At 48.6% G+C, this 15,778-nt stretch overlaps 1 protein-coding gene across 5 annotated transcripts in view; it reads left to right on the top strand.

Moving 5' to 3' along the window:
* Positions 1–15,778, top strand: part of dmtn (dematin actin binding protein) — an 89,466-nt gene that overhangs the window by 37,432 nt on the left and 36,256 nt on the right. For 3 of the 5 annotated variants that reach the window (XM_068001406.1, XM_068001402.1, XM_068001403.1), the window contains 6 exons: positions 140–227; positions 6,044–6,092; positions 10,405–10,488; positions 11,490–11,645; positions 11,941–11,985; positions 14,219–14,345. In XM_068001406.1, coding sequence (XP_067857507.1) covers positions 6,084–6,092; positions 10,405–10,488; positions 11,490–11,645; positions 11,941–11,985; positions 14,219–14,345 — 421 coding nt within the window. In that variant the 5' untranslated portion in view covers positions 140–227; positions 6,044–6,083. The remainder of the gene's footprint in view (positions 1–139; positions 228–6,043; positions 6,093–10,404; positions 10,489–11,489; positions 11,646–11,940; positions 11,986–14,218; positions 14,346–15,778) is intronic. The other 2 variants (XM_068001404.1, XM_068001405.1) reach the window with 2 other exon arrangements.

Genomic DNA, 15,778 nt, shown 5'->3' with positions numbered 1-15,778 from the left:
GGTCGACACCCTAATAGAGTTTAAAAATGTGCGAATGAGTGGAAATGATCTGTAGATTCCTAATGAGCTCCATGGGGTAATCATTTTCTCAAATGAGGAATAAAACTGAGAGAAATGAAAGCATTTTTTTCACCCACAGAAAAGAACAAATCACTCAGCGTTTGCAGCATGTCTGATCAGGAACCCAGCTTTCTTGATGCACTGAAGTTCACCCTTTAACTGGTACGGTATGTGTCGGCAATCTGTACTGCAAGGTTCACAATGCAAGTGTTTTCCTCCTTTAATGAGGCAACTTGTGCAAACTCAGGGCCACTTACATTATTGTAGCTCCTTTAAGACCAACAGATTTCAAGGTGCTTTACAGAGGAGAAAAGGAATGGATGGTGAGCTTCAGGGGCAGAGTTAGGAGAGGTAACTCAAGCAATCACAGGTCTGCCTGGTAGGAACTCACAGTAATTGTTAATACATTGATTTAAATGTTATCGCTTGGCTGAAATAAAACTTGAATAATTTTGTTTTGTTTGAAAGCATTTTGAAAAAAAGGAAAGACAATCGCGAATCTCCATTGGACCAGAGGACGTCAGGTCATGTTCCTGTACAGACTGCATGGTCCTATAGAGATTACGGGGGAATAATTGGATTGGGCCTGTTAGTGGGCGGGGGTAGCGCAATCGATTCACTCCACGTGATATCAAGAAACGGCTGACTGCACTGGATACAGCAAAGGCTGTGGGCCCCGACAACATCCCGGCTATAGTGCTGAAGACTTGTGCTCCAGAACTAGCCGCGCCTCTAGCCAAGCTGTTCCAGTACAGCTACAACACTGGCATCTACCCGACAATGTGGAAAATTGCCCAGATATGTCCTGCCCACAAAAAGCAGGACAAATCCAATCCGGCCAATTACCGCCCCATCAGTCTACTCTCAATCATCAGCAAAGTGACGGAAGGTGTCGTCGACAGTGCTATCAAGCGGCACTTACTAACCAATAACCTGCTCACCAGTGCTCAGTTTGGGTTCCGCCAGAACCACTCGGCTCCAGACCTCATTACAGCCTTGGTCCAAACATGGACAAAAGAGCTGAATTCCGGAGGTGAGGAGAGAGTGACTGCCCTTCACATCAAGGCAGCATTTGACCGAGTGTGGCACCAAGGAGCCCGAGTAAAATTGAAGTCAATGGGAATCAGGGGGAAAACTCTCCAGTGGCAGGAGTCATACCTAGCACAAAGGAAGATGGTAGTGGTTGTTGGAGGCCAATCATCTCAGCCCCAGGACATTGCTGCAGGAGTTCCTCAGGGCAGTGTCCGAGGCCCAACCATCTTCAGCTGCTTCATCAATGACCTTCCCTCCATCATAAGGTCAGAAATGGGGATGTTCGTTGATGACTGCACAGTGTTCAGTTCCATTCGCAACCCCTCAAATAATGAAGCAGTCCGAGCCCGCATGCAGCAAGACCTGGACAACATCCAGGTTTGGGCTCATGAGTGGCATGTAACATTCGCGCCAGATAAGTGCCAGGCAATGACCATCTCCAACAAAAGAGAGTCTCACCACCTCCCCTTGACATTCAACGGCATTACCATCGCCGAATCCCCCACCATCAACATCCTGGGGATCACCATTGACCAGAAACCTAACTGGACCAGCCATATAAATACTGTGGCTACGAGAGCAGGTCAGAGGCTGGGTATTCTGTGGCGAGTGACTCAGCTCCTGACTCCCCAAAGCCTTTCCACCATCTACAAGGCACAAGTCAGGAGTGTGATGGAATACTCTCCACTTGCTTGGATGAGTGCAGCTCCAACAATACTCAAGAAGCTCGACACCATCCAGGAGAAAGCAGCCCGCTTGATTGGCACCCCATCCACCACCCTAAACATTCACTCCCTTCACCACCGGCGCACCGTGGCTGCAGTGTGTACCATCCACAGGATGCACTGCAGCAACTCGCCAAGGCTTCGACGACAGCACCTCCCAAACCCGCGACCTCTACCACCTAGAAGGACAAGAGCAGCAGGCACATGGGAACAACACCACCTGCACGTTGCCCTCCAAGTCATACACCATCCCGACTTGGAAATATATCACTGTTCCTTCATCGTCGCTGGGTCAAAATCCTGGAGCTCTCTTCCTAACAGTACTGTGGGAGAACCGTCACCACACGGACTGTAGCGGTTCAAGAAGGCGGCTCACCACCACCTTCTCAAGGGCAATTAGGGATGGGCAATAAATGCCGGCCTCGCCAGCGACGCCCACATCCCATGAACAAATAAAAAAAATCTCCTAAAGGTAGCTGGGACCTGTTATTTGCTGAAAATAACAGTCTGCTGTCTGCATGGAGTCTGAACAGAGATCAGACATCGCACATGTAAAACACAGGTGCAGGTCCCGTCCCTATGTTTACACACTGATGAATTATGTTAAAACATTGAATAAAAGTTGCACACCATTAAATCCCACATCCTCCAATCTGTGTGCCAGATCTCACCAATCTGCCGATCTGAGTTTGTACCAGGCCTGCGAGAGAGTGTGCACCAAGGTTCTCTGCTGATGCACTAGAGATCTTGGTGCAAGAGGTGAACAGAAGGAGGGACATTCGATATCCGCGGGGGGCGGGTGGCCCTCCAGACATATACCCAAAAGGCAGTGGGGGATGAGGTCAATGCCAGGCGCACAGCATCATGAACAAGGAAGCAGTGGAGGAAGAAGTATAATGCTTTGAAATGCTGTCAAGCTACCAAATACAGAATCGGTTTATACCCCTGAGGGGCAAGAACTCTACTTGCCAAAAAAAACAGCCTTGAACAACTGAAGAGGTAAGGGACAGTATAAGACATAAGGAAAGGGCGTACAAAAAGGCAAAAAATGGCACAGATCCTGGCGAATGGGAAAGATACAAAGATCAACAAAGGGTCACAAAACAGATAGTAAGAGCTACAAAAAGAGAGTATGAAAAGAAACTTGCAAGGGATATCAAAACCAATACGAAGAACTTTTATGGTTACATTAGGAAAAAGGGGGTGGTCAGGAGCAGTGTTGGTCCCTTAAAAACTGAAAGTGGGGATATTGTCATTGACAATGAGGAAATGGCGGACATGTTGAACAATTACTTTGCGTCAGTATTTACAGTAGAAAAAGAGGATAGCAAGCCGGAAATCCCAAGAAAACTAATATTGAATCGGGGACAGGGACTCGATAAAATTAACATGAGTAAAGTAACAGTAATGAAGAAAATAATAGCACGAAAGAGTGACAAATCCCCAGGACCAGATGGTTTCCATCCCAGGGTTTTAAAGGAAGTAGGTGAGCACATTGCAGATGCCCTAACTATAATCTTTCAAAGTTCTCTAGATTCAGGAACTGTCCCTCTAGATTGGAAAATTGCACATGTCACTCCACTTTTTAAGAAAGGAGAGAGGGGGAAACTGGGGAATTATAGACCAGTTAGCCTAACATCTGTTGTGGGGAAAATGCTGGAGTCTATAATTAAGGATAGGGTGACTGAACACCTCGAGAATTTCCAGTTAATCGGAGAGAACCAGCATGGGTTTGTGAAAGGTAGGTCGTGCCTGACAAACCTGATTGCATTTTTTGAAGAGGTGACTAAAGTAGTGGACAGGGGAATGTCAATGGATGTTATTTATATGGACTTCCAGAAGGCATTTGATAAAGTCCCACATAAGAGACTGTTAGCTAAGATAGAAGCCCATGGAATCGAGGGAAAAGTACAGATTTCGTTAGGAAGTTGGCTGAGCGAAAGGCGACGGAGAGTAGGGATAATGGGTAGGTACTCACATTGGCAGGATGTGACTAGTGGAGTCCCGCAGGGATCTGTCTTGGGGCCTCAATTATTCACAATAGTTATTAACTACTTAGATGAAGGCATAGAAAGTCTCATATCTAAGTTTGCCGATGACACAAAGATTGGTGGCATTGTAAGCAGTGTAGATGAAAATATAAAATTACAAGGGGATATTGAAAGATTAGGTGAATGGGCAAAACTGTGGCAAATGGAATTCAATGCAGGCAAATGTGAGGTCATCCACTTTGGATCAAAAAAGGAAAGAACAGGGTACTTTCTAAATGGTAAAAAGTTACAAACAGTGGATGTCCAAAGGGACCAAGGGGTTCAGGTACATAGATCATTGAAGTGTCATGAACAGGTACAGAAAATAATCAATAAGGCTAATGGAATGCTGGCCTTTATATCTAGAGGACTGGAGTACAAGGGGGCAGAAGTTATGCTGCAGCTATACAAAACCCTGGTTGGACCGCACCTGGAGTACTGTGAGCAGTTCTGGGCACCGCACCTTCGGAAGGACATATTGGCCTTGGAGGGAGTGCAGCGTAGGTTTACTAGAGTGATACCCGGACTTCAAGGGTTAAGTTACGAGGAGAGATTACACAAATTGGGGTTGTATTCTCTGGAGTTTCGAAGGTTAAGGGGTGATCTGATTGAAGTTTATAAGCTATTAAGAGGAACAGATAGGGTGGATAGAGAGAAACTATTTCTGCTGGTTGGGGATTCTAGGAGTAGGGGGCACAGTCTAAAAATTAGAGCCAGACCTTTCAGGAGTGAGATTAGAAAACATTTCTACACACAAAGGGTGGTAGAAGTTTGGAACTCTCTTCCACAAACGGTAATTGATACTAGCTCAATTGCTAAATTTAAATGTGAGATAGATAGCTTTTTGGCAACCAAAGGTATTAAGGGTATATGGAGTTAGATCACAGATCAGCCATGATCTTATCAAATGGCAGAGCAGGCACGGGGGGCTGAATGGCCTACTCCTGTTCCTACACCACAAGCCGCATGCACTGCTCCACGTACTATACCCCCATTACACACATACCGTCAAACTCTTTCAATCAGTACTCAACTCTTCCAATCAGATGCTTCCTATCACCCTTACACATTACTACTGTTTCAAGCCGCCCACCCACAACTCACAGACCACACACACTGGCAGCTATTCAACTATAACAGCACATCACCCAGACACATGTCCCACTTTCTTGCAGGATAAGGTGGCGCATATCAGGAGGCAGCAAATGGTAGTGGCTTTTAGCCCCTCGAGCCTGCTTCGCCATTCAATGAGATCATGGTGCATTTGTGACCTAACTCCATATCTCTTAATACCGTTGGTTCACAGAAATCTATCAATCTCAGATTTAACATTCACAAGTGACCTAGCATCAATTGCCATCTGTCGAACAACGTTTCAAATGTCTTGCACCCTTTGCGTGTGGAAGCATTTCCTAACTTCACTCCTGCATGTCCTGGCTCTAAATGTTAGGCGACATCCCCGCGTCCTAGTATTCAAGTCTAGGAGACCTCCAAAAACAGTTGCAAATGTCTCGGCCACCAGAAGCAATAATCTAGCAACTAACCTGTAAATCCTGCATGGTCCCTTTCAGACACATTCAGATGGTCAGGGTTAAGACTGCGTTGAGTTGAGCGTTAAGTCCCAAAATGGTGTCTCTCACTTTAAATCAGCGTTGCACACTGATTGAAGCCATTTTTTCCCTACTTTACATGATTCCAGTGTTCGTTATCTGCGCCTGCGCTAACTCCTATACCAAGATGGCGTCTGGCGCACGTCACGCTGGAATCATGGATGTCAGAGAGGCCGTGTAGCACCGAAACAACAGGCGCTACACTGCCCAATTTAGCGCCCTACATGTTGGAAATTCTGCAAACTGCACATACTCAGTTGTACAGAGCTTTGGTCGGACTCCATCGAGAGTACTGCGTTCAGTTCTAGGCACCCCACCTCAGGAAAAATATATTGATCTTGAAGTGGAGATTCACCAGAATGATACTGGGGCTAAAAGGGTTAAATTATGAGGCCAGTTTGCATAAATTTGGCTTGTATTCCCTTGATTTGGGAAGGTTGAGGAGTGATCTAATCGAGATGTTTAAAATGATTGTGATTCGATGGAGTAGATACAGAGAAACTGGCTCAGAAATTAGTTGATAGTCTCAGGTATCTAGCCTGATCAGCGCAGGTTTTGGTTTTCATTTTCCTATCTCTTCCTGCAGGCTCATCAGAAGATTAGTTAGAATCACTGCAACTGAAAACATGCAAAAGGTATGTCTATAAGCAGAGGTTTCTATATGTGCAATGTGACAGTGGTTGTGTGAATTCTCGGAAGCCACTCTGGATGTCAGTCCCTTGTCTTTACGCAGTTGTTATGAATCTGAACCAGCTGCCAGGGATTAGACTTCCTCGATTCTCTCTCTGGCCCCAGTCCCAGCTCAGTGCTTCCAGCAGCAATTCAACAGCCTGATGATCGAGACCTGCATCCCACTGCGGTAAGGTAGCAGCTGTTCAGTGCGCTGGAACAGGACTGTCTTCCGAAAGCAACGCGTTGGTTAATAGCGTGGCTTTCAATCACGTCTGTGTGGAGATTCCTGTAAATACTGACACACACCCGGGGACTTCCTGTAATTACCGACACACACCCGGGGACCCTCTGCAAATACTCACACACTCCCAGGGACCCCCTGTGAATTCTGACACACTCCCAGGGACCCCCTGTGAATTCTGACACACGCCCAGGGACCCCCTGTGAATACTGACACACTCCCGGGGACCCCCTGTGAATACTGACACACTCCCGGGGACCCCCTGTGAATACTGACACACTCCCGGGGACCCCCTGTGAATACTGACACACTCCCGGGGACCCCCTGTGAATACTGACACACTCCCGGGGACCCCCTGTGAATACTGACACACTCCCGGGGACCCCCTGTGAATACTGACACACTCCCGGGGACCCCCTGTGAATACTGACACACTCCCGGGGACCCCCTGTGAATACTGACACACTCCCGGGGACCCCCTGTGAATACTGACCCACTCCCGGGGACCCCCTGTGAATACTGACACACTCCCGGGGACCCCCTGTGAATACTGACACACTCCCGGGGACCCCCTGTGAATACTGACCCACTCCCGGGGACCCCCTGTGAATACTGACACACTCCCGGGGACCCCCTGTGAATACTGACACACTCCCGGGGACCCCCTGTGAATACTGACACACTCCCGGGGACCCCCTGTGAATACTGACACACTCCCGGGGACCCCCTGTGAATACTGACACACTCCCGGGGACCCCCTGTGAATACTGACACACTCCCGGGGACCCCCTGTGAATACTGACCCACTCCCGGGGACCCCCTGTGAATACTGACCCACTCCCGGGGACCCCCTGTGAATACTGACCCACTCCCGGGGACCCCCTGTGAATACTGACCCACTCCCGGGGACCCCCTGTGAATACTGACCCACTCCCGGGGACCCCCTGTGAATACTGACCCACTCCCGGGGACCCCCTGTGAATACTGACCCACTCCCGGGGACCCCCTGTGAATACTGACCCACTCCCGGGGACCCCCTGTGAATACTGACCCACTCCCGGGGACCCCCTGTGAATACTGACCCACTCCCGGGGACCCCCTGTGAATACTGACCCACTCCCGGGGACCCCCTGTGAATACTGACACACTCCCGGGACCCCCTGTAAATACTGACACACTCCCGGGGACAACCTGTAAATACCGACACACTCCCAAGGATCCCCTGCAACTACTGTGTCACTCCCAGGGACCCCCTGTAACTACTGTGTCACTCCCAGGGACCCCCTGTAACTACTGTGTCACTCCCAGGGACCCCCTGTAACTACTGTGTCACTCCCAGGGACCCCCTGTAACTACTGTGTCACTCCCAGGGACCCCCTGTAACTACTGTGTCACTCCCAGGGACCCCCTGTAACTACTGTGTCACTCCCAGGGACCCCCTGTAACTACTGTGTCACTCCTAGGGGACCCCCTGTAATTACTGATACACTCCCAAGGACCACCTGTTAATACTGACATGCTCTCCGGGACCCCCTGTTAATACTAAAACATTCCAGAGGATCCCATGTCAATACTGACACACTCTCGGGGTCCCTATGTAAAAACTAACACACTCCTGCGGAGACCCTGTAAATACTGACACATTCCCAGGGACCCCCAGTAAATAGTGAAGCACTCCCAGGGACCTCCTGTAAATACTGACACTCTCCCAGTCAACCCCTGTAAATACTGACACATTCCAGGGGACCCCCGATAAATACTGACACACTCCCAGGTACCCCCAGTAAATAGTGAAGCACTCCCAGGGACCTCCTGTAAATACTGACACTCTCCCAGTCAACCCCTGTAAATACTGATGTGGAGATGCCGGTGATGGACTGGGGTTGACAATTGTAAACAATTTTACAACACCAAGTTATAGTCCAGCAATTTTATTTTAAATTCACAAGCTTTCGGAGACTTCCTCCTTCCTCAGGTAAATGTCATCATTTACCTGAGGAAGGAGGAAGTCTCCGAAAGCCTGTAAATACTGACACACTCCCGGGGACACCCTGTAAATAGTGACACATTCCCAGGGAACCTCTTATAATACTGACACACTCTCATGAACCACCTATAAATACTGACACACACCCAGGGACCCCTGTAAATGCTGACACACTACCGGGGACACCCTGTAACTACTGACACACTCCCAGTGACCACATGTAACTACTGACACACTCCCAGGGATCCCCTGTAACTACTGACACTCTCCCAGTGACCCCCTGTAAATACTGACACACCCCAAGGGACCACCCCTTCTAAATACTGACACACTCTCAGGGACCCCATGTAAATACTGACACACTCGGTGACCACCCGTAAATACCGACACACTCCCAGGAGCCCCCTGTAAATACTGACACACACTCTGGGACCCCGTGTAAATACTAAAACACACTCGAGGACCCCATGTAAATACTGACACACTCCCGGGGAGACCCTGTAAATACTGACACATTCCCAGGGACTCCCTATAAACACTGACGTACTCCCAGGTACCCCCAGTAAATACTGACGCACTCCCGGGGACCCCCTGTAACTACTGACGCGCTCCCGGGGACCCCCTGTAACTACTGACGCGCTCCCGGGGACCCCCTGTAACTACTGACGCGCTCCCGGGGACCCCCTGTAACTACTGACGCGCTCCCGGGGACCCCCTGTAACTACTGACGCGCTCCCGGGGACCCCCTGTAACTACTGACGCGCTCCCGGGGACCCCCTGTAACTACTGACGCGCTCCCGGGGACCCCCTGTAACTACTGACGCGCTCCCGGGGACCCCCTGTAACTACTGACGCGCTCCCGGGGACCCCCTGTAACTACTGACGCGCTCCCGGGGACCCCCTGTAACTACTGACGCGCTCCCAGGGATCCCCTGTAAATACTGACGCACTCCCCGGGGATCCCCTGTAACTGCTGACGCACCCTCGGAGACCCCGTGTAAATACTGACACACCCTCCCAGGAACACCCTGTAAATACTGACCCCCTCCCAGTCAACCCCTTTTAATACTGACAAACTGCCAGGGACACCCTGTAAATACTGACACATTCCCAGGGAACCTCTCATAATACTGACACACTCTCATGGACCACCTGGAAATACCGACACACACCCAGGGACCCCCGTAAATACCGACACACACCCGGGGACCCCCGTAAATACCGACACACACCCGGGGACCCCCGTGAATGCCGACGCGCTCCCAGGGACGCCCCGTGAATACCGACACACACCCGGGGACGCCCCGTGAATGCCGACGCGCTCCCGGGGACGCCCCGTGAATGCCGACGCGCTCCCGGGGACGCCCCGTGAATGCCGACACACACCCGGGGCCCCCCCGTGAATGCCGACGCGCTCCCGGGGACCCCCTGTGAATATTAATAATTCTAGACACCCAGGCCAATTTAACGAAAGAAACATCCCCACATTGTGGAAGTCAGCCGTTCCTAATGTCAGGGTTGTCATTGATAATCTGACTGACAATTGTTCAAGAGTTTAACACCTACTGGAGCAACCTTTCACTCTGTGCGGATCTTTGACTGAGTTTGCCCCTCCCTCTGTCAGAATCAGTGGGAGCTGCACTCAGGTGGGGTAAAAGCAGAGCATGGAGGGCTTGTAAAGACCTTTGCATTGCTTGTTCCTTGCCCTTTGCCTGACTTCAGATGCAGACAGTGGGAAGAAATGCTCCATTCACAGAAGTGTCCTGGAATTCTCCATCGGGATTGTGGTGGTCCTGGTTTTGGAACCTGTTTTTGTTGCTGATACCAGTGATTTAGTGTGAGTGCTATGCAGAACTGAAGAGTAGAAGAAATACATGAAGAACCTGCACTCTGCTCAATCACTGGAAAATATTGCTACTTGCCATATAAAAAACTAGACAACTGACCAAAGTGGAGTCTGATCAACAGATTTTAGATCAACAACTGCATCCAACTTTTCACTCCTCCTTGGTAACACACTTCCTCTTCTCTCTTCATCTCCTTCAAGTCGCAGCAGTCTCAGACATCGCCAGGAAGTGTCTGCACCAAACGTCCATCGAGTGCCCCAGGATCTCCAGGCTCCACAATATGTGTGAGTACTGACTGTTGCCAGGTGACTGGGCAGTTGACCTTGCCGTGTGTTGATGTTGGGTCATGCTAGGTTCTGTGGGAGAAGACTGTCACAACAATGACAAATCCTTTCTTTCAATGGTCAGACTGATTGTTGTGATTATTTTGTATAATGCTATGGAGTTTCAGGAGATAAACAGTTCTGGAATCTCCCGTGAAACCACTGGTCCAAAGTGATGTTAGCACTGCTGCAGCACAAGCCGTGCCCGTCCACTCAGACCAAAGAGTTACAATCGAGAATTCAAAGCTCACAGGATCTGTGCACAAAACTCGAGCACTGGGATGTGTGGGGCCGATTTTAACCCCGCATGGGTTTCGGGCCCGTGTGATTTTAACCCCGCATGGGTTTCGGGCCCGTGTGATTTTAACCCCGCATGGGTTTCGGGCCCGTGTGATTTTAACCCCGCATGGGTTTCGGGCCCGTGTGATTTTAACCCCGCATGGGTTTCGGGCCCGTGTGATTTTAACCCCGCATGGGTTTCGGGCCCGTGTGATTTTAACCCCGCATGGGTTTCGGGCCCGTGTGATTTTAACCCTGCGTGGGTTTCGGGCCCGTGTAATTTTAATCCCGTGTGGGTTTCGGGCCCTTGTGATTTTAATGTCGGTCAACTGCCCACCTGTAATGGGCCGATGTGGCAGCTGGCCGGCGGGCGAGAGTGCTGAGGGGAGGGACACGAGCGAACTGGTAAGTCCAGTGTCGGGGAGAGCACTGCTTTCCTTGTGGGGCCTCTCTCCTGCCCTCCTGCCCCCAGCCCCCGTGTCCTGCGGATTCTGCTGACCGTATAATAACCCCCTTCGGGAGCACTGACTCCAGAATAAACAGGAGAGAGAACGCGTTAAGTTAGTGTCTCACAGTCTCCTTTCAGCACCAGGTCTTTGTAGGTACCTGACTTTATTTTAACAAATACGAAACTAGACAAGTGGAGCAAGCGGCTGTAATTCTCCTCTCCTACTGGTCTACAGGCTAAAATGGAAAACGAGGTGCTGCCGTATAAGGAGCTGGCAGCCATCCCTAAGGATAAGGCAATATTGGATATTGAGCGTCCAGACCTCATGATCTACGAACCACACTACAGCTACTTCTGTGCAGAGAGACCAGAGCCACAGGGGTCCGCAGAGGTACAGTAATCACCCCCTCCACAATCAGGAACCACCCCCTCCACTGTCGGCCACCACTCCTCCACTGTCGGTGTTGGACATTTAGTGGAGTAAACGCCTCCCTGAGTTTATTATTTGACTTTTTACAAATGGTTGTCTGATGTGGCAGACCCTTTGTGATGATTAATCATTCAAATTCGAGCAGAGCAGTGAACTGTAGATCAGGGGTCCAAGTTTTGCACGAGTTGTTGTATTTAAATGTGTCTCCTTTGTTAGAGTAATATTTTAAACGTTGTAATTGCTTTTCTTCCTGCAGCGCTCACATTCACCACGGCCAATGTCACCTCTCACCTACCCTGAGGTATGTGGACAAGTGGAAGGATTGACTGATAGAACTAGTTCACCTGTTATAGAATGATTGACTCTGATAGAACTAGTTCACCTGTTATAGAATGATTATTACTAGGAGTACAGGTTCATAGCTCCTTGAAAGTGGAGTCACAGGTGGATAGGGTGGTGAAGAAGGCATTCGGCATGCTTGGTTTCATTGGTCAGAACATTGAATACAGGAGTTGGGATGTCTTGTTGAAGTTGTACAAGACATTAGTTAGGCCACACTTGGAATACTGTGTACAGTTCTGGTCACCCTATTATAGAAAGGATATTATTAAACTAGAAAGAGTGCAGAAAAGATTTACTCGGATGCTACCGGGACTTGATGGTTTGACTTACAGGGAGAGGTTAGATAGACTGGGACTTTTTTCCCTGGAGAGTAGGAGGTTTAGGGGTGATCTTATAGAAGTCTATAAAATAATGAGGGGCATAGATAAGGTAGATAGTCAAAATCTTTTCCCAAAGGTAGGGGAGTCTATAACGAGGGGGCATAGATTTAAGGTGAGAGGGGAGAGATACAAAAGGGTCCAGAGGGGCAATTTTTTCACTCAAAGGGTGGTGAGTGTCTGGAACGAGCTGCCAGAGGCAGTAGTAGAGGCGGGTACAATTTTGTCTTTTAAAAGCAATTGGACAGTTACATGGGTAAGATGGGTATAGAGGGATATGGGCCAAGTGCAGGCAATTGGGACTAGCTTAGTGGTATAAACTGGGCGACATGGACATGTTGGGCCGAAGGGCCTGTTTCCATGTTGTAAACTTCTATGATTCTATTATCTCTGATAGAACTAGTTCACCTGTTATAGAACGGTTGATAGAATTAGTTCACCTGTTATAGAATGAGTATGAGGAGAGATTGGGTCGACTAGGCCTATATTCACTAGAGTTTAGAAGAATGAGAGGTGATCTCATCGAAACATATAAAATTCTAACAGGACTAGACAGACTAGATGCAGGGAGGATGTTCCCGATGGCTGGGGAGTCCAGAACCAGGGGTCACAGTCTCAGGATACGGGGTATGACATTTAGAACCGAGATGAGGAGAAATTTCTTCACTCAGAGGGTGGTGAACGGTGGACTTCTCTACCACAGAAGGCAGTGGAGGCCAAGTCATTAGATATATTGAAGAAGGAGATAGATATATTTCTTAATGCTGAAGGGATCAAGGGATATGGGGAAAAAGCGGGAACAGGGTACTGAGTTAGACGATCAGCCATGATCATTTTGAATGGCGGAGCAGGCCCGAAGGGCCGAATGGCCTACTCTTGCTCCTATTTTCTATGTTTCTATATGTTTCTATGTTATAGAACGATTGACTCTGATAGAACCAGTTCACCTGTTAAAGAACGATTGATTGATAGAACACGTTCATGTGTTATAGAATGATTATCTCTGATAGAACTAGTTCACCTGTTATGGAACGATGATCTCTAATAGAACTATTTTGCCTGTTATAAAACAATTGACTCCGATAGCACTAGTTCACCTGTTATAGACCGATTGATAGCACTAGTTCACCTGTTATAGACCGATTGATAGAACTAGTTCACCTGTTATGGAACGATTGACTCTGATAGAACTAGCTCGCCTGTTATAGAATGTTTATCTCTGATAGAACTAGTTCGCCTGTTATAGAACGATTAACTATGATAGAACTCGTTCACCTGTTATAGAATGATTAATGGAACTAGTTAACCTGTTATAGAGCGATTGATTGATAGAACTTTTATGGAACGATTGACTTTGATAGAACTCATTCACCTGTCATAGAACGATTGGCTTGGATTGACCATTTCACCTATTATAGAATGATTGTCTGATTGAACCAGTTCGCCTGGTGTAGAATTATAATGTTTGTCATACAGCCGCTATCTCCTCTTTGACTGGTCTCTGTGTCCAGTATTGGGCTATGATGGATGGTCTGTTGGTCGGAGAATCCCCAGTCTGTTTCCGATGGGCTCTCCCAATGAGGTTGCCAATTTGTACCCAGTTATTTCCTCAGAGCTGCTCCCACTCTGTCTTTATTGGTTCGTTGGAAATTTAGTGGATCCTTGTGTCTGGTTGTGGAACGGGTACAGCTCCAAGGAAATTCCTGGCTGTGCTTCCAGGACCGTTTCTCCCTTAAAAGGTTGGCAGCAAATAACCAAAAGCCAGCGTAAGGTGAAGGCTGCGTCCTCCAACCCTGAAACTCTTTCTTGTTCCAGTGTATGATATATAAAGAGAGCCGTGAATGGACCGAGGACAAATCCCCAGGATCCTTGGTGGGATCAGCCTGCAGTCGCCGTAGTTACCTGTCTACTGGGAGCCTCCCACACCACTTCCACAGACCTGGTAGGGACACAGCAACTGCCCCGAATACTCTCACTAATCACACAGTGTCAGTGTTAGCACTGCAACAAGGGGGCTGGTTTATATCTCAGGTCTTAGCTATTAACAGATCCAGAAGTGTTTAATTTATAAAAAGGTGAACTACAACCAACTGAATATCAGAAAAGGCAAATATGTTTCTTTAAACTACATCTAAACACTGTGACTATCAATTGTAAGTTTGCTATAGTAATTATAGGGAGTGCACACTCACACTCTCTCTCTCACACTCTCTCTCTCTGTCTCTGTCTCTGTCTCTGTGTCCCCCCTACACTCTCTCTCTTTCTCTCTCTTTCTCTCTCTCTGTGTCCCCCCACCTCTCTCTTGGTCGGTCTCTCTCTCAGTGTCCCCCCTCGTGCTCTCGGTGTCTCCCCCCAACCTTGCTCTCTCGGTGGTGTCCCCACCCCCCCCCCTCACTCTCTCGGTGTCTCCCCCCCCCCCCCCCCCCCTCGCTCTCTCGGTACCCCCCCCCCCCCCCCCCTCGCTCTCTCGGTACTCTCCCCTCCCCCTCTTCAGCTCGCGCTCTCTGCTGCATCTTTTTGTTCAGGTGAACCCTTAAGGTTTCTAAAATGATCAATGAACCACAATGGACAAAACCGGTTACTTGTGACGTTGAAGAGTAGATTTGACAAATCGAGGATCCCGGTTTGGAGTACCCCCCGGTGGAGGGAGAGTGTATTTCAGGAGAGACTTGTGACTGTTTGACCTTGGGGTGTCACACAGGGAACACCGACTGTGACCGTCAGTCACATTGCCACATAAACTTAAGGATTTTGATTTATAATATATAAAGATATTAATAAATAGAAGTACTCCAGCAAGGAGCTCAGGCCACAAGGAGCCCAGGCCAGAGGACTAGGAAAATAGGAACAGGAGTAGGCCATTCAGCCCCTCGAGCCTATTCTGCCAACCAATGCGATCATGGCTGATCTGTGACCTAACTCCATTTACCCGCCTTGGCTCCATATCCCTTAATACCGTTGGCTAGCAAAAATCTATCGATCTCAGATTCAAAATTATTAATTGAGCATCTACTGCTTTTTGTGGGAGAGAGGATTCCATACTTCTACCACCCTTTGTGTCAAGAAGTGTTTCCTAATTTCTCTTCTGAATGGCCTGGCTCTGATTTTAAGGTTATTTCCCCTTGTCCAATACTCCCCCACCAGCGGAGAAAGTTTCTCTCCATCTACCCTATTCAATTCCTTTCAAAATCCTAAAAACCTCAATCAAATCATCCCTTAACCTTCTACATTCCGGGGAAGACAAGCCTAGTTTATGTAATCTCTCCTCATAATCTAACCCTTGGAGCCCAGGTAACATTCTGGTGAATCTGCTCTGCGCTCCTTCCAAGGCCAATATATCCTTTCTAAGGTGCGGTGCCCAGAGCTGTTCATAGA

The sequence above is a fragment of the Heptranchias perlo genome, chromosome 20, assembly GCF_035084215.1.
Source record: "Heptranchias perlo isolate sHepPer1 chromosome 20, sHepPer1.hap1, whole genome shotgun sequence".
NCBI lineage: Eukaryota > Metazoa > Chordata > Chondrichthyes > Hexanchiformes > Hexanchidae > Heptranchias > Heptranchias perlo.
Note: the sequence above shows the minus strand (reverse complement) of the source record. Positions and strands in the feature narration are given on the sequence as shown.